The sequence below is a fragment of the Lygodium microphyllum genome, chromosome 11 (genome assembly GCF_053477565.2).
Source record: "Lygodium microphyllum isolate KBCC chromosome 11, Lygodium_microphyllum_v1.1.10, whole genome shotgun sequence".
NCBI lineage: Eukaryota > Viridiplantae > Streptophyta > Polypodiopsida > Schizaeales > Lygodiaceae > Lygodium > Lygodium microphyllum.
This window is the reverse complement of record NC_141145.1, coordinates 107,619,322-107,638,937: the sequence shown is the minus strand read 5'-3', so window position 1 is coordinate 107,638,937 and position 19,616 is coordinate 107,619,322. Positions and strand designations below refer to the sequence as shown.

Genomic DNA, 19,616 nt, shown 5'->3' with positions numbered 1-19,616 from the left:
AGTTCATTGGCCTAGATGCAGTAGGATGGAGGTTGTAAGCGCTGCCCACAATAGCACTTGGAAACTCCAAAGCACTGCCTGTGGTCTTGCGAGGCGGCATAACTTGTGTGGAGTGGAGCCTGCCATATTCTCCGCCGTGTGGCACCTTGCCTTGGATGTATCTCTTGGAAGGACTTTTTGTTGGCAGGTAGTGAGCTAGGGCCGTCACCTGTTGTATGAGACTGGGATGCAGGAAACGATTTTTCTCATCGAGGTTGGGTCTTGTGCAGTGGTCAGCTTGGAGGCTTTACCCATCCGCTAAGTATTGGAGCCCATAGCAGAGCGCTTAGAGGTATGGGAGATCATAGGCAGTCTTATAGGATGGCACATTTGGAAGGCATGCTTTCAAGTGGTTTTTGGTGGGGAGTGCCTTTTAGTATATGTGACTTTGGCAGAGCTTTGGACCTCCATCATCCACTCCCTCCGCGACCCGGTTGGACAAGGTGCAAGAGGGTGAGTCTCGAGCCTGTTAAGAACTTCGTTTTCACTTTCTACACAGTTGGAGTGGCCATGACTTGTTCTTCATGATGCACACGAGCAGCGCCAGATGGCGATACGTCCCCCCTCCATGGCTTCTTGTCCCCATACCCCCCAGACCACCTTGAGAGGCTTGTATACACGATGGATTTGTGGTTTGCATCAGCTCTAGCTAGTCTGTTGAGCATATGCACTTCGTTTTATTCAGGCTTCTAAGTAATTTAATTAGCCACACTTTACTTGCAAAAAAAAAATCTCAAGCATTCTTTATAATGGGGCACTATAATAATTGCAATGCGAGACATTCTAGAGAGTGCATCAATAACTATATTATATTTCCCCAGAGGTTAGATCATTTGAAAATGAAACATGGATAAGAAATTTTCTCATCTTGCATGTTTCTTCTATAAATGCTTGAGTCTTGAAATACTTTAAGCTGTGATACCACAGTAAATGTCTTGAACAATGTAGTATGCTCAACAATTATAATATTCGTATGTTTTCAAGGCTTAATATTTGAAGATATGGTGAGAATAATACTTAAAGCTGAATACGACAATTTATAACCATGGAAATGTAAAACTAATGGAGATATGACTGAGAGTTTAAGATAGGTAACCACACTCCCCTCCCCCTGCCGCGTCCTCCCAAATTGAAGCATCTTGGACTCTTATTCATGTTATAGTTGGATTTTTGGCAAGTTGAACAAGCCTTAATGAAGTAATGTGTATCTCTTTGTAATGTTGGCCAATAAAAGAAATGTTCAATTACACTTAAAGTAGCTGCCCTTTCTCTATGCCTTGTATAAGGAGATTCAAGACTTTCTTTAATCACTTAATGTCAAATAAGAAGAGAGATAAAATGTGATTATTCATGAGAAGGTAACTATCTTTGATGGAATAATTTGAATGTGAACCTTCTTGCTTGGAAATTTATTCAAATTGTTACAAAATTAGCATCTTCATCATAAGCATTCTTGATGACTTGGAAATCTTCATGATGAGGCATTGTTATAGTTGCAATGCGAGGCACTCTAGAGAGTGCATCAGTGACTACATCATATTTTCCAAGAGACCTTTAGGAAAGAGCTCAGTTACAATCAACCAGAAGATAGTTCTCAGTTTCAAAAGATCATGCAAAAAATATAAGTACACATGCATCACTTACTATGCAATAAAAAAAATAGATTTCTTTATAGGATATAAGTAGAAAGAGAAAATATTAGTCTTTCTCCATTGTTGATTAGGAGTACCTTGATATGGCTTAGATCTTCTTCTTGAAATGGAGGAAGAGCTTGAGAAGGAAGAGCTATAATGAATTTATAGATTTGCTATCTTGTAAAACAACAGTGGAAAAAAAGGAAATGTGGAGGTATTCAATGGAGGAGTGAAGGATGATGATATAGATGGATGGGGCCATGTGTACACTAACGTCAGCTATTGTATAAGAGTTTACATGAAACCATTCTTCCTCCTCAGAGAGGGTCGTAATGACCTAATTTTACAATAATGACAGCACGCGTGAAATTCACATAAATTGAAAATATAAATGTAACCACTTTAATCTAGAACAATGGATAGTCTATTGGCCCCAAAACTAGAGTCCGTTGCGGTATTTCTTTAACTTTTATTGCAAGTGGATGGAATATGACTGAGATTCTCTAACCTTCTTTGCTAATCCAACTATCACTTGCTGTCAAAACTAACCAACAAGTCTCCAAACCAATTTGTCCCTTGGTTTGCTCGGCGATTGGCCTTCACCTTGCTTTCTGAAAGACAAATTCAGCCCCAAATTTGATATTGGTTGGTTGGCCTATTGAATCTCTCGAAAATTCCTCAATTTCAGCTGTTGGAATTCAAGTACTAGGCCCTCAATTCTGAGCATGTATCCTGAGGTGACTCTCAAATCCTAATTTCTACCTCAAATTAGGATGTATTGTAGAGATTTCCAATCTCTCCACCTTTGATGACTCAAGTAATTGAACTTTGTTGAGATAACTTGAGAGATGGCTAGGGGATGTAAGAGAATGGTGTAGAGAGAGAAATTTTAGGGTTTCACTGTGGGAAATGCTAAAAACTATTGTTCCCTTTCTCAAATAGCCATGGAAGTTGCGATGTATAGCTTAGGACTACTAGAAAGATTGCTACACCTTGCTATATATTATCACTTGTACGAGAAGGACCTTGGGTCACTGTCACATACTCATGGAGGGCTCCAAATTGTTATCATCTATGCTAGAATTGGTGCTTGATGGTTTCAAATCACATTAGCAACATTTTCTTGCTCTATAATAGCCTTATTCTCTCTTTTATAATGGTTGAAATAGACTTCCACCAATGACTAAAAACGTTTTTCTAACTTGTATGGGTAAGTTTGTCGAGTGGCAACCTTCTAATTTCATTTTTTAGCATTATCTAGCTTATTAAATTAATTTTTGGAATACTTATTTTGAAAATTAATTTAATAATTATGCTAGTGTCCAGAAAAATAATTCCACTAGTCAATAATTAAATTGGCTAGGCTAATTATTCTTCTAAGTATCCGTGAGCATTTATTGGCCCTTAGACTGACATTAATCAATTAATTAATACCTAGTCTCTAATGTTACTCCTAACAATATTGGCCAATAAATTGGTCTAGACCCAAATGTGATACCGAGTACCACCTAGTACTTGTTAGACATAACTTATTACAACTTTTACTTTTGGCACAAACTGATATTTCGGGGTCTTGGGTCCCACACTAAAATAATTAAATTGCATCTTACATGTGCAAGTCACATTAACATATTTGATTAACTTTTAATCAAAGCAATAAAATTTCATATCTTTGTGAGAGACCATCGCCTTGAAATCCTTGCAGTCATCCTTGATTACACTACAATGCGTTGAAGCATCCATTGCCACTTTGAAAATACATGTGGGTATCGTGGTTAAACAACATGTGTACCTATTGCTTAACCATGCTTATGTTCTTTGCATGTGAAATTCTAGTTACTCAAACCGGTTATAATCCACACATATGAATCATAACCCTCGTCAAAACTATAAGGGATGCATCTAGATGTCAAAACCCAACATTATTTTGACCACCAAGGCATTTTAGTGCATGAACTGAGCATAAATATTACCTCATAGTGATGATGTACCACATGACAGTCATATAAAGCATACATCATTTGCAAACCACATGTAACTTATGCAATTATACTTCTTTTGCATCCTCTACAAATGTACATTGCATACTGTCCATGTATTCCATACATGCGTTGCAAATGTACATCACATCCAAATGTACATTCCACGTATTTCATACATGCTAACAACCTTCCAAATGTATGGTTTTAGAGCCTAGGTGCAAACCAAACCATTTGCATACCAGCCCACAATCGCTAGTACACTAAATAGTGATCCCAATGGTAGAAATACTATTAGCATATAGTACCCTAGATGTACCAAGTACATCTAACATCCACTACATAACTGAGCTATCCATTACTATAGGGGAAGCTCCTACCATCGCGCTACGCTGCTCCCCAACCCTCGCCATCGAACCATCGTGCCCCGCCTATTGTCTCGTGGCGCGTTGCTCCCCCACCTAGTTCCCCCCTCCCCCGTGGTGCACCTACCCCCTATGGAGCGCTGCTTCTGATTGCTGTCCCCCCTTGCGCTGCCCTGCCTCATCCACCCCCGCTTCTTGTCCCCCTGGCCAGCCTTCCCCACTTGATTCCCCCGCCCGGACCTCCCGTCACTGCCTGGTGCTAGCTCTTCCTCCCGCCTTGACCCCTCACCTCCTTCGTGCGACCCCCTTGCCTGATCCCGCCTTTTGCCCCTGCGGTCTTGGCCCCATTAGAAAGACCCACTACTCGCGTTGTACCCGTGGTGAGCTAGCCTTCGGTGGTGTCAACACCTCCCCCACCATCAGAAAACAACATTTCTTGCCTCCTCGCCATCGCCCCCCCTCCTCCCCTCCAGTTGCTCCCTGTCTCAGTAGCAACTTCCCCTCCGGTAGCATAGCGGCGTGATTGGCAGGTTCTCAGCAGGGACATGCAATGGAAACCTTTGGTCATATGTCGGTGCATTCTACAAGTGCCCCCTAGTTAAACACCTTACGCATCGTCCTCTTTGAGGAATAACTCTTAGCTGTTTGTGCCACAGAGCTTGAGCTGAAGAAACAGCAATCGTAGGACACTCTACATCTAGGGCCCACCATTTTCGGGATTGGCTTCACTTCACGTTGCGCATTGGCTGTCACAACTCACAGCCCCCACACCCATCCCCCTCTCTCCTCCCCACCATTTCCCTCCCCCCCCTCCCCCCCCCAAAAAAAACCCTAGCCCAAAGCCCCTCCTCTTTAAAGCCACCGGCCCTTCTCCCCCACATCCGCCTGGTGCATCCGACCACCCCACCATCCCTCGATCTTCCTCCTCCCCACCATCTTCCTCGCCGATTAGTCCCCCTGATCTCCACCCAATATAGGTGACCCCCACCACACAGCCACTAGCTTATCTGTCCATACCACCCCACACAGTCCCATACGCTGACATCCTCCACTCACCAGTAGCCTAGCCCCTCCCCCTCCCCACACAACCACTAGCTCATCTGTCCATACCACCCATCACACTTTCCTGAGATAGGCACAAGTACTACCACAGGAGTTCTTTCGTAGTGGTTCGTGGTTGGTCCGTGGGCCTACTTGAGAGTTGCGGAGCCCGAAGAGTTCCCACTAGCTCTAGATGTGGGGATCTTCATGGAACACAAGTCAAGGAGCGACAAGATCCATCTACTAGCACCACCGGATGGACCAAACTATGCTTTCTTCCTTGAAACCTCTCACACAGGAGATTGAACAATGACACAGATAGAGGAGGTGAAGAGTCAGGTGGCAGATCACATCTCCCAGTGGATGGGAGGAAGACTAGTACTCTTTTCCTAGCAGTGGCTGGCGAGGTTGCATGATGGACATTAACTGGTGGGTTGGTGGCGAGGTCCCATATCTGAGCATCATCGTTTGAGCTCCTCCACAGTGGAGAGCACCGATGGATGTGATCAAGTGGCCCCTGGCACATGCGGCCCGTTTCTACCAGTGTATAGAGTCATGCCTCTCAGATTGGCTAATAGATGCCTTGGTGGTACCACCAGGAGCATCTATCATCCCCATGGTCCCCGCCCGAGGGGCCAGGGGAACCCTACTGTCTCACTGGTACGTCATCTTTTGACATGGTATCAGAGCTAGATCTGGTCAAACAGTGGCAAAGATCCTCCACTCCAGTGAAGGCAAAGACCGGTGGTAGGTTCAGCATCCACTTCTCTTCTTCTTCCGCTGCATCAAAATCTCGTTTTTGTAGATTTCAGGTGTTTTAGCTTGCTGCCCACACCCGGTTCGCGGAGGACATCTCAGCCGAAGCTGTCCATTGCTGTCTCCATTAGTTGGCACCTGATTGCCAGTCCTCTTCACGCAGTTTGGAGCTGATTCCAGCCACGCGATTGCTGTTCCTGTGCAGACGTGCTGCTGTATAGCCTACCACATCATCATAGTCTTGCTGCCTGCGTTTTTAGTCTTTCTCTCTCCTGCTGGTTGTCTTGTCTGCGTTTTTAGTCTCTCTCCTATTGCCTGCGTTTTTAGTCTTTCTCTCTCCTGCAGGTTGCCCTACTTGCATTTTTAGTCCTCTCTCTTGCAAGCTGTCCTGCCTACGTTTTTCGTCTTTCTCTCACCTGTTGTCTGCATTTTTAGTATTTTTCTCTCCTCACGTGCGTTTTTTCTACTGGTTGCAACCTCTTACTGCTGGTCGCATCCTCCTCCCACTGGGAGCTTACTTTCAGCCCTTCCACTACCCTCCCACCCCTTGAGGCGGACATTGCGGTTCGTGGTTCATGGTGGCTGACCTCTTCCTTCTTCAGCAAGGCACACTGGTATGCATGGCTTCTTTACCAACAGATGACCAGACTACTAGGTGCTCCTACTGTGGCATCACCGGACATACCATCGATGCTTGCCGACTTCGACCTTTGCTCCCCACCCCCCGGAGTATATGCGTCTTTGACCAGGCACTCCTTGTGCCACCTCTCCTTTCTGGGCCACAGAGATTGTTCTGCATTGGCTATCAGAGTACTATGATCAAGGCAATAAGACACATCCGATGTGCACTAACTCCTTTCGAGCACATGGAGGATCGATTGGGCTAGGACCTCCTGGAGATCGTCGCAATGCCAGCGGCAGTCTTCTCCCACCTATTTTCGGGTATAGTGGCTACCACGGCCCGTAGTTCTACAGTCCACTCCATCGAGAGACAGTGATTGTTTGATATCGTCTCCTCATTAGTCCGCTTCTTTGAGAGACAGTGGCTGCTCGACTCCTTCCTCTTCTTCGGCTACCCAGTCCGCTCCACTGAGAGACAGCGACTATTGCCCACCTCTAGCTCATTCTGAGCACCACCCTTCCCCACACTCGACTACTCAGGTTCGAGAGGCTACCTTTGGGAGCTCTTCGGCACCCCAGATACCTTCTTCGGCAAGACCGCTGACACTTCCTTCGTCATTAGACATTTCGGAGTCCATGATCCATGAGTTTTTGGATTCCTTGTCTACTTCAAAGGGGGATTCAGAGGGGGATGTTATTTGTTTGCCCTCAAGAGGGGGCATCTACTTCTTCTTTGACTTCAACGGGGGCCCATCCACCTCCCACCTCAGAGGGGGAACCTACTCCACATGAAGTTCTTCACCTATCCTCTACTTTCTTGGGGTGGCTGTCTTCGACCAGTCATCTCCTGTACTGATACCCAGGATCTTCAGGTACCACCTAGATTGGGACCTCAGAGGTTTAGCCGCGATTTGGTGACGAGGCCTTCGTATTCCTTCCAACATGGATGCACGGAGCTAGTGGCTTCTCTCCTGAGGTTGTGTTTCGGGTTCTCCAGTTCACTCTGTCTACTAGTCTTTACTGCAGGTTCCCTTTTCGGTGGAAATCTTGGATCTTAGGGATCCTCTACATCTTCTTTCTCCTCTTCTCTTCTTGCCTTGGTCACTTGGTCAGCATAGAGCCACTTCCCGAGATCAAGTATGGGCATATCCTTATGGTTCTCAGCACCACACAAAGTCCGACATTCCTCCTATACATTGCATTTTTTTATCATCTTTGTAGTAGGGCGCTTGGGCAAGTGAACAATTTCCCCATGAGGGACACTGTCCAAGTGGCACCTGCTGCATGAGCATTCTTTAGCATGTAGCATTGCATCTCCACCTCACTCTTCTCTTGTTCCCCTTTTTGGGCCTGAGAGGGGATGTTGAGAAACCCTTCACCCTTCATCCGCAGTTTGCGCTTTTGCGTTTCTGCGTTTTGCATTTAGGGTTTGCAGCCCCAAAAAGGGGCGCCATCCTAGACTGATTGTGCCTATTTATAGGCCACTCTCTCACTCTTTTTTCATGACTAATTTCATTCAGTCCATCACCTCTTCTCTCTAACCTCTCCACTGCCCTCACACCCTTCAGGAGGACATTGTGGTTCGTGGTTCGTGGCTGTCATCATCATCTTCCTTGTGCTACGGCACCCTTGTTCCCTTGTATCACATTCACTCCATGATTCAGAACTTCATCATGCCATTCATCAGAGTTTCTTCTCTCTTCTCCTCTTCTCTATGTTTGCCGAGTTCACTCCGTGTTCCTCCTTGCAAACGCTACTGTCTCGCTGGTATGTCATCTTTTGACAGCCTCTAGGTTGCATTAAGGGGCCTTCTATTGTTTTTGTTGGAAAAGTCCTATATTGAGTGGATGTCTCAGGAATCGTCTATAGACTTTTGCATTGTTTACTTATTTGATTTAGTTAATTGTGTTAACAATGCGGATCTATGTTTTCAGATGGAGGAACTAGAAGGAATAATCATTACCTTTGCAAATTCGGCATTGCGTACACTTTGCTTTGCTTGCAAACAGCTCTCTGAGCATGAAATCAATGATGTGAAATCAAAGAAATTGCCAGCTGACATGCCAGACACAAACTTGATCTGTCTAGCAATTGTTGGTATCAAAGACCCCCTAAGACCAGGTGTTTCAGAGGCTGTGCGAAGATGTCAGATTGCAGGTATCAAGGTTAGTGAGCTGTTTGAATATTTTAAGTTTAATTATTCTATCTGTAGATCAGATCCAAATGTGATTGGTTTATAAGTCACATAGAGAATTAACGACATTGCATTTTCATAATGCATCCTCAAGCATGAGTGGCATTCTGGTATCAAGGTTAGTGAGCTGTTGGAATTTTTTAAGTTTAACTATTCTATCTGTAGATCAAATGCATGTGTGATTGGTTAATAAGTCACATAGAGAATTAACGACATTGCATTTTCATAATGCATCCACAAGCATAAGATGCATCAGAACTCTTAGGATAGATTATGGACTGTGCATTGTGACTGTAGTCTCAGTTGATGATAAAACCGTTAGCTGTACACTTTTCAATCACGTTCCACTAGAATATCATCACTCTATTGTGTTTCAAGGATCCATAAAATTATAGGTAAACAGCACCATGTCAAACAGATCAGCTGCCTACCCAAACCAGTTTGTATATAAGGGTGCCTCTTAAATTGACCCTCATTGCTTTCTGGCATGGAAGGACCTTAGTGTTGACAGTGTGAAGTTGTCTGTGACAACAAACTTATGATTGGACACATTGTCATGGCAACCAACTACTTTGTTGATGTAGAACATTCTGGGAACTATGATATTTCCAGTAATGAGATACAGGGTCAATAACTGACTCGGGCTGAAATGGGTCTAGAAAGCTCTTTTTCCCTTGCTTATGCTCTTGTGCTGCTTTGAAAAAAATTGATCCAGAATTGCTACATGTATCACTAAGAAAATGGTGATTCACTGGATGATGAGATGCATCATGCCCACCTGCTGCATGTCATTTCAGAGACTTCAAGGCCGTTGACAGCTCTTGTATAGAGCAACACTTGGATGTGGCTCGCACTGTGCTCAAGGCCACCAAGGAAAGGAGGTCTGAGTACCTCTTCCATGCCAGAGCTTCGTTTTGGATGCAAGGAGGAGATAAGAGTCGTGAGATATCTCTTTTATACCATAATCTGAAGGTATGGATGTGAGGAATTTGGTTTTCCGATGCCCCGATGTAAGGATTGCAGAGGAGCTGTATGAGGTAAGACATTTCCACAAACCTCTACAAAGACCTATTTAGAGAAAATCAAGCCTCGTGTAAACTGGGGTGTAGGCAGGAGCTGCTGTCTGGGAGTGCAGTAGCAGTTTGGGCATCCCTCCAGTTGTGCACTTCCCATTTGACTGCTTCACAGAGCACAATATGCTAGTGGCACTCCAAGAACCCCTGCAATGAATATGTTTGAGAGTTTTTTGTCTACAACTAGCGTTTTTAGAGCTTCTGAGTCTTTGCATGAAGGGATCGCACATTGAAACATCTGAGAGTGGGTTGCTACATACATTAAAGGATTTAATACAATAAAAAAGTAAATAAATAACCTTGTTCATCCATTATCTACACAGCTAATGGCCAAGCTCCACTATGTAAGACTCCAGAAAATGCAAAGTTTTAAACAATGCAGCTATGACAAATTACAATCATCAACTTGAAAAAACATCAAGACTCATAACATAAGACACAATGTTCAAAAGGCAACTTCAAAACATCATATTGATGAACATGAAAATTCAATATGGAAAATGGTTATGGAGGTGTCAATCTTCTTTGATTTCTGGTGTAATGTGACAAGGAGTATGTTTCCCATGTTTGACCATTTTTGGAAGGGTCCATATATTTATATCTTTGAGTACATGTAACATTGAGTGGTAAACCATAGACTTCTTGCATGGGATGTCAGAGGTTTCAGCAGGATCCTGTTCCACTCAGCATTGAGCTTGCTTAGACAAAAGTGGCTTCAGCTCTAGTTGGACATTCTATAGACTTTCTTGCTATTTTGGGAACATCATCTATTTCAACCTACAATTTTAACCAAGATAAAGCACCACTAACGGGCACTAGAAGCTAGGCTTAAGGAGCAACTGGCATCCACACTGGGGTTTCTATAAACATAACAGAGACCAGGGTCACTCAGTCCAGGACTGGGGCACCATTGTTCCTAGGAGAGATCACTAGGTGTCAGTATAGATAGAAGGGAATTCAGGACCAGATTAAGATAGGGCCTCCTCAAGTGGATGTTGGAGGATAGTTGAGTGGAGACTTCAACACCCTACAAGGATAAGAAAGCCAGAAGTATAAAGGCTATCAGAAACAGCAAACCAAGGAGATTGGGAGTTCATTTTTCATATTTGGGGACAAAATTCTTAGTTAACAGAAGGTTTGGCTTGTCTACAGGATAAGTTTAATTTTCTAGGAGAGACAAAGTAGCAACAGCCAGTGTGTTTTCTAGGTTTTGGCATATTCTACGTAGACAATTAGGCTTGTGATAAAGACAGCCTACTTGGTATCATTAAATTTAGATTAACTTGGCGCACATATTCTAGCCATACATATGGGCTTGGTGTATGACCTGCAAGTGTTAGTAAACATAGGCCATTGGCGCTTGCACCCTAATAACACATGTGAGCTATGTATGTGACCTCTAGGTGTTAGGCTTAGGGTAGATCTGGGCGTATGCACCCTAGTGGCATAGGTGGGCTAGGTATAGGGCAAGACCATGCTCACATCTCATTATAGTGACATCCGGTGTATGTTTTGCTATGGTTTTACCACCCCCCTCATAAGACAACCATGAGTTACACACCTTTCAACTAGCATTTGGTATAGATGCAATTATGCCAATTATATTTGTCCGCCTTCCACCTTGCCTTCTATGCACTGTGACTCACTAACCTTGCTGTCATAGCCCTCATGACATGTACACCTTTAGGAGGAGGCTCGCACCCAAGCATGGCATGATCAGCAGCTCCAAAAGATGAGCTTGCAAGCGGGAGATTTGGTGTTGGTCTATAGTGCAAGCTACCTATCTAAGCACAATACCAAAACTAGTTCCAAGTTGGAAGGGACCATAAAAACTACTCAATATACTCTAAGATTGAGCAGTGGCATTTGAAACCCTCACTAACCTCTCTATCCTTGGTCATGGTTCCATGGTAAAAAGGATTACCTTGAAGGCCAAAGACAATGCCTTTTAGACAGCGACATATTAATGTGTAGAGGCTGGTCTCGCAGTAGTATATGATCATCGATGGGAATCTACTTTCTGGTGACACTAACAGCAAGAGGTAGTGGAGGATCTACAGGACTAGCTGCAATATTTGCGGTGAGGTAATGGATGCAGTGCATATGGTGCATAATGTTAGAATTTGCCAATTTTATGGGTAGTGTCCAATGTTCTAGTTAGGTAGTTTGCAGTGTGAACATAACTAAGTTAATACGTTGTGTTACCACATTTACTATTTCAACTTAGTACTAGAGTTAGTTGACTTCAATTGAGTTAGGGGTTAGGTCTACCATAGACCTAAGGTTCTACTTTCATTCTATCACTTTCAATTTAGCAAGTATACTCTATCCTTTTCAGCTCACATTGTCTATTGCTCACACTTTCTCTCTTTCTCCATTTCCAAGAGTTGTTATTGGAGCTAGACACATGGGCTCCGTCTTGCCACCGCTCAACTAATGGCACCCACGCGAAGTCCACACAACCGACAAAATAGGTGTTGTTGTTTTGCAAGTAAAATGTGGCTGATTATATTACTCAAAAAAACTGATTACAACGGAGTGCTCATGCTCAACAAACTAGCTAGAGCTAATGAAAGTCACAAATACGTCATGTATACAAGCCTCTCAAGGTGGTTTGGGAGGGATGGGAGCAAGAAGCCATGGAGGGGGGTGTATCGCCATCTGGGGCTGCTTGCTTGTATCACAAAAAACAGGTCCTGGCCGCCCCAAGTGCGCATGAAATGACATCAGAGCTTTTGACGAGCCCTGGACTTGCCCTGCACATGATCCCATCGGCCGCGGAGGGAGTGGATGATGGAGGTCCAGAGCTCTGCTAAGGTCGCTTATACTGATAGTCTCTCTCTGCCGAAAGCCTCCTAACACCATGCCTTCTAGATATGCCAACCGGTAAGACTCCCTATGATCTCCCATACCTCAGAGCGGTCTGTTGTCGGATCCAGTACTTGGTGGATGGGTAGAGCCTCCAAACTGACCACTGTGCACGACCTTGCCTCGATAATGAGTATCGTATCTTGCGTCCCTGCCTCATACAGAAGGTGACAGCCCTAGCTGACTGCTTGCCAATAGAAAGCTCCCCATGAGATACATCCAAAGTTGGGTGCTATACGGCAAACGATGCAGCATGCTCCTCTCCACACGAGCTGCGTCGCCCACACGACCGAAGGCAGTGCTTTGGGATTTCCAGAGGCAGCTATGTGCAGCGCTTACAACCTCCCTCCTGCATCTGGGCAAGCCAACTTTCCACCGCCAAGCCTCGATGTGCCACCAGCCATAAGAAATACGATACCCTCCTCGGCCTCCACCTATCCCATAGGCGGAGCCAGAAGGTCCGTCGGAAAGGCTCCGCGATGCTGTGCTGGCCCAGTTCCTGCTACGTGATGGTGCCCAATCCATATCCTCTTGCATCAGTACGTGTCTGCCAATCCTGGCAGTGTACTCCAGGAACCTTGGTGGCTTCTTGGCAACCACAGTGGCCGCCGGCCATAGCCACTCTCTTGGATCCCACTCCAGCTCATCAAGTGGCCTGTCCTCTCCCAGATCCAAAGGCACCACTTCCTGAGCTCCTTTCAGAAGACAAAAGGGTCCAGCTGCCATGTCTTCCTTTGAAGGCCAATCACCCGGATCCTGCTTCATGAAAGGACAGCTATCCCCTCATCCTGTTGCCCTCTGTCAAGAGCCAGAGGCCCCCCCTCCTATACGGTGAAGGAGGTCCCAGTTGAAGCGCCGCCCACTCTACCTACCACCTGTAGGGGGGTGTGTGCTGGTGAAAACCTAGCCCATACCTCCTCGGGCTCTATCGGCTCTCGTATCGGGGGAGTAAGCCACTCTTGAGGTATTGCTGCATCTATCTTCCTTCTCCTCAACTCCACTCCTCTCTGGCAGCTTGATACTCACTGCAGTACCTCCTCGTCCATCCTGTACACCTCCCGCCATGTCCTAATGGTACGAGCCAGGCCAGCCTCCCAACCACCCCACTGGATGTGGGGGCGCTCGCCAATCTGTTCTTCTTCCCAATCTCTGACCGGGGTTTCGAGATCACCAGTTGACAGTCTATCTCCTCCTGCAGCCTGGGAGGCTCTGGATTAGGGCCTTACGGAGGCCCTGCCACACGTGGTGCAAGCTGCGTAGGAAAGGTAATCTGGGGGTGTGATCTAGGCTGACGTGAAGATCCATCTCACGGATGGCCTCCACTCACCGCCAAGCCTTGGTCTACAATCCTGAAGACCCAAGACCTTCCAGATCTGCCCTCTTGGTATGAGGCCGCAGACAACTAGCTAGCCCAAGAGGGCCATACTCTGATACTTTGGGTCTATGATCCGAAGCCCTCCCTTTCACCGATGCCGTATGATGGTCACCCAGGCCACCTTGGCCCTCGAATCCCTAGAGCTGCCTGACCCGGACCAAAGAAAGTTCCGCACTAGGCTACGAAGCTGCACTAGGCAAGATGAGGAGAAGCACCAACACGAGGCGATGTGCCAGGCCGTCGCTAGGAGGACCTGGTTACCCACAAGGGCTCGGCTTGCTAGCGAGCCGTGTGCTCCAGTAGGTCAGCTCTCTCCGAATAGAATCGAGGACTTGAAGAATCTGTTGGGCAGGAGTGATGTCGAGTCTCACCTAGAACCCTAGGCAATGGACGGTGTGCCCTCTGCTCACCCATCTAAATCCTAGGTGGATGCCCCACTTCGTACTAGAGTTCGGGTCTGTGAGGAAACCAACCGACTTTCGCCCGTTGATTTTTGCTTCCACTACAGAACATAACACCTCAAGAGCCACCTGCACTCTCTCCAGCATCAACTGATCATGCTCTATGTAGAGTGTTGTATCATCTGCATACTTTGAGTCTAACAACTTAGTCTCCTCTTTCATTGGAAGTTGGAGGCCACGTAATCCACTCACACATTGGTGAGTGAAAATGAGCGACCGGGGACATGATGCTTCATGAAGTCAAGTGGGGTAACACATGCAAATATCCTTTTTTTATCTTTCTAATACGTATCCGTAGCAGGAGTCGGGTTGATAAATGGAAATCCCAAGTGGTATCATGCATGTTTGACACATTGTTGAGATATTTCAGTTTTGAGACATGCGCTTCATGCAGGAAGAGAAGAAAATGTCTTCTCATTTCCGATTTTGAGTCCCCGAGTGCAATTTTACATGGCAAGGGGCATGTTTGCTATCTAGCAATTAAGAGAAAGCAAGGGACAACTTGAAAAATTAAGGGAAAAAGCAAAAACGTGAGTAGTTCTTTTTGGGGAAAAAGAGAAGAGAAGTGTTGAAGACGAGAGAGAGAGAGAGAGAGAGAGAGAGAGAGAGAGAGAGAGAGAGAGAGAGAGAGAGAGAGAGAGAGAGAGAGAGAGAGAGAGAGAGAGAGAGAGAGAGAGAGATGTACGGCCAAAGGACCTGCTGGAGTGGATTTCACACAAACTGGCCGCGAAGTTTATGTATTGGAAGTCGCAAGCCTGGCCGTTCCATGTCCTCCTCAAAGTGGCTCAGACAATTATGCTACCAATGCTGACGTATTTCCTGCCATTACTGCCATGGACGCCCAGTACTTTGAAGGCTCTTACTCATCCCATTCGTTTCATGCTATGGAAGAAAGATTCACTGCAGGCAGGCATTTCCTGGATTTCATGGTCACATGCATGTACCCCTAAGCGCATGGGTGGTGGAGCTATTTTGGATGCAGAAACTCATATGCTGGCTCTTCGTTGGTCTCTGTTTCGTGCCATGTGTGTAGATCATCACCCGTGGACCATCATAGCCCGTTATTTTCTTGAGGACAGCGGCCTCTGCCAGGGTAACACACGGCTTCGAGCCTCATGGTGGCATGTCCTTAATGCTGACGCTCGATTTTCCAGTCCCTCTTTCTCTTTGTTACTGCACTTGGTCGGCTCTTGGAAAGTGGTGCTCCAAAAGGCCCGTTGGCATCCCGTAGGGGACCGCGTGCAGACAAATTCTTTTCAGCTGGAATTGTTGGCGGTATCCACATTACTTTCATGGGAAGATAAACATCAGCTTAGACCAAGATTTAACCGCATGGCCCGTTTGGGTGTGACTTCGATTGCGGATGCTACCCTTGCCACTCGCAATGTCCTTGCATCATTTCGGACTGCTAGGAGACTTTTCAGGATCCCACGCGGATACCGTGATTTATGGGGGAAGGTTTCCTCGGAACTTCAGGGTAGGCAACCTTTTCCTGCCCTGGCTATGGATCGCCCTTGGTAGGACTGGGACCTTGCAGGCCGGTTGAGTCTGGAAAAGGCCTCTACTAATCAGGTGTATCATCTTCTCATTAAAGATCACCAATGGTTGGGTGTGAAAGTTAATACTGTTTGGGGCCTGCGGAAATCACTGTCATGGTGGCAGGCAACGCTGATGGAGGGATGGCAGAATAAGACACCTTTTAAATGCAAGGTCTTTCTGTGGCGGGTAATGATTGGTGGTCTTCCTCTTGCCTCGGCCCTTTCCAAGCGTCGAATCTCGAATGGCACTTGCTTCTTCTGCACCACTTCGGCGGAATCGGCCCGACATCGTTTTCTTTCTTGCCCGCTCGCCAAGAATATCTGGTCACTCTTGTCACAAATCTGGCACGCGGTGGTGGGGTCCTCACTGACTCCCTTCGATTGGGTTTTTGTGCGCCCGAAGTATCCCACACCGCCACCGTTACATATGAAGATCCTATTCCATTTTTTCAGATACTGGGGATGCTGGCACATTTGGACCACCCGAAATGCTTTTCTCTTTGATTCGGCTTCCAATGTACGGCGACATATTGCAAGGCTTAAAGGGCTCTTGCATTGGCAGCTAGATCTCATCAGGCACTCTGACTTGCTCCCTCGGGAGGATTTGTATTCCTGGCATTTGGCAATTGCCTCTGGGTCCTTGCCATGATTGGTGTAACTTTTTAGTACCCTAGTCCGGGGATTTCCCACACGTTGGCCTACGGCCCTCGTGCCTCTTGTACTCGTGTAATCATGTAATCTTGTACTTTTTTCGTAATTAATACAATTACCTTTTACGAAAAAGAGAGAGAGAGAGAGAGAGAGAGAGAGAGAGAGAGAGAGAGAGAGAGAGACACTTGGCACAAATGCCCATTTTGGGAGTTGGGTCTCAGTCATTGAGTTAGTTTTGAGAGAGAGAGAGAGAGAGAGAGAGAGAGAGAGAGAGAGAGAGAGAAAGCCTTGAGGTGAGCATATCCGTGAGAGAGAGAGAGAGAGAGAGAGAGAGAGAGAGAGAGAGAGAGAGAGAGAGAGAGAGGTTACGAGGCGTGCGATGGTGGACCTGTGGACGTGCGTTCCTGTCGGCGGACGTTCTCCCCCTGACCAGCGGTTCTGTGTACCTGCCGCGTGCGCTGCCTAACATCTTCCATCACCAGCACAGGGTCTGTTCTGCCCTGCTCGAGCCCTGCCCTCGCCCACCTGTGAACAGCCCCTGGAACCGTCCTGCGAACTGGTGTGCCTCCTACCATCCTGCGGCGTCCTGCTCTGAGAGAGAGAGAGAGAGAGAGAGAGAGAGAGAGAGAGAGAGAGACACGATGGTGGAGAGAAGCGCGAGATCTGACGATGGCGTCCCTGCGTCGCGCCGTCCTGCCCTCGCCTGATCCTGCGCGCCCGCTTGTCCCCTTCATCTGCGCTGTCGCAGCGTGAAGTCGTGTCCCTCTCCCTCGAAGCGCCCGTGTTCCGCCCTGTTGCTGCCCGGCGTGACGTCCCGCCCAGTCGCTGACGTGCCCAGTTGCTGCTCGCGTTCCGCCCAGTTGCCTGCAGTCCTGTGCCTCCTCGACCTTCTTTGTGGTTGTTCCCTGCGCCGCTAACGACATCCATCGCGACCTGTTCTTCACGCCCTACGCCTGCCGCCGCCTTCTTCGCTTGGCGCCCTGTCCACCACCGCCTCTGACGCCCTGCTTTAAACGCCCTGTCCACGGTCGCCCTTGCTGCCCTGTCCCTTGACCTCGACGGATTCCTGCCCGGCACCTCAGCCTGTCCCGTCGACCTTCCGCCCCTGCACGGTGCCAGGTACAGCTCAGCTTTTATTAGCTGTCTTTGCAGAATACACCCCTGGACAGCGCATCTGTACAGACCAGCGGGCGAGAGAGAGAGCGGGAGAGAGACAGGGTCAGTCCTCCTTCAAGATCAAATTGTCATACGATGGCTGGTTTGGATCTGGATTTCATCGACCAAACAGTGGCAGCACTTGGCCCGGATTCTGATGCCGAGGAACCTGAGGACATGGTTCCGTGCAATGAAGAGATGCCCCCTGGTCCTGATATTCAGCCTGCGGGTAAACGTCCCAAGCATACTCCGGAAGAGATAGGTGTTCCTCAGGATCGTTCGTATGCTCAGGTTGCCTCGGATCCTGTGGACTCCCAGGATGTTGACTGGGAGCATTTGCTGGAATTTGCCAACACGTTGCTTGGCGATTACGTTCAACATAATCAGGAAGCCTTTTCCGACTCAGCGCCTGAAGATGTTCTAGACGCCACCGTGGACCCAAAAACTGTCCTGCGCTCCTTTTCAGTATTTTATGATCGCGCTGTGATACTCTTCTTCACTGGTCGAGTCCCCCTGCTTTCCCGTATTCGCCAGTGGCTGCACAGTCTGCTCCAAGGGGAATGTGTTGAAGAGATTTTTGTTGGCTCCGGGGGGTTTTTTGAGGTTCTGTTGAAATCAGAGACGCACCGTGCTGCTCTCCTGTCTAAACTGCCTTTATTTTTTGAACGCCGGTTGGTTCATGTGGTTCCATGGCGTCCAATGGCAGATTTCCAACGTCTGCTGCAACGTGAATGCCCTGTATGGGTAGAAGTGGAAAATTGCCCGGTTGTTTATTGGCCACTCTTGAAGGATGCTATGGCCGCGGTGGGCACTGTTCTCGTCCCTCCCAGTCTCCGGACAGTGAATCGCAACCGCTTGTGTATGCTATGGGACACTGCAAGAAAAAGGCCTGCTTGGTTGCGCCTTAATTGCTCGGGCATGCATCCGTTACACTTTCAATTGAAATGGGGCAATTTCGCAGGGCATTGCTTTTCCTGTGGACAGTTGGGGCATTTCATGGCTGAATGCCCGGAACAGCAACATACCTCCGATGTTGGCCATGCAGCGCTGCCCACGGAAGATATGGTGTGTGATGCCCCGTCACTGGATACTATCCACCAGCCCCAAGTTCAGGCTAAAGGTAAACAACAGCTTTCGGGTCTAGATTCCCGTGCCACTGATTGGGTGGAAGTACGAGCAAAAAAAGGCAACAGGGTTGTTGCTGGCATGGAAAATACTGTGTCTACTCCCTCACAAGATTCCATGCGTACATATATGCGCCGGAAGGAAATGTTGTCTTCTGAGCGCGCTGCCCCTGCTATGGTTTCCTCTGCCCCACGTCATCAGCCTGCCAGGAAAATGTATTCAGATCGTCCAAAGGGTCCCCCTGCTAAGCTGGCGTTTGATGCCAGAGGTAATGTCATTACCCCATGGGACCGTCGTTACCCCCGCTTCAACCCCAAGCCAGCAGATATGCCGTCTACTTCCAAATCTGGTCCTCAGAACTCTTTTGCTGTGTTGGCGGATTTCTTGGACGAGGGAGTCCTGGACATTCTTGCTGACAAGGTCAAATCAAGGCAAGCGGTGCCTCGTACATGATTTGGTTTTAACTACACATGAAAATAGCCACGTGGAATGTGCGAGGCATTTGTTCTCGCCACAAACAACATGCCATGTGGGCGGTATTGCACGAAAATCAGTGGGATGTCCTGTGCGCTGTTGAGCACAAGAGTCACGGTGAAGCCGGAAAAGTAGTGGATTGCAATGGCTTTCGACTGTTCTATGCAGGGACTAAGGCCATGCATTATTCGGGGGTGCTCATGATTGTACATGACAAATATCAGCCTATGCTTATTAAAAATGATGTTCATGGCCGCTTTTTGGTGA

The 19,616-nt window shown here is 47.1% G+C and overlaps 1 protein-coding gene across 10 annotated transcripts in view; it reads left to right on the top strand.

Annotated features, from left to right (window-relative positions):
- The window catches only part of LOC148029206 (calcium-transporting ATPase 4, plasma membrane-type-like), a 235,347-nt gene that overhangs the window by 136,678 nt on the left and 79,053 nt on the right, over window positions 1–19,616 (top strand). For all 10 annotated transcript variants that reach the window (XR_015692390.1, XM_087687972.1, XM_087687970.1 and 7 more), the window contains one exon: window positions 8,370–8,600. Coding sequence is in view for 9 of the 10 variants with exons in the window: in XM_087687972.1 (XP_087544098.1) it covers window positions 8,370–8,600 (231 nt within the window). In the remaining variant the exon portion in view is untranslated. The remainder of the gene's footprint in view (window positions 1–8,369; window positions 8,601–19,616) is intronic.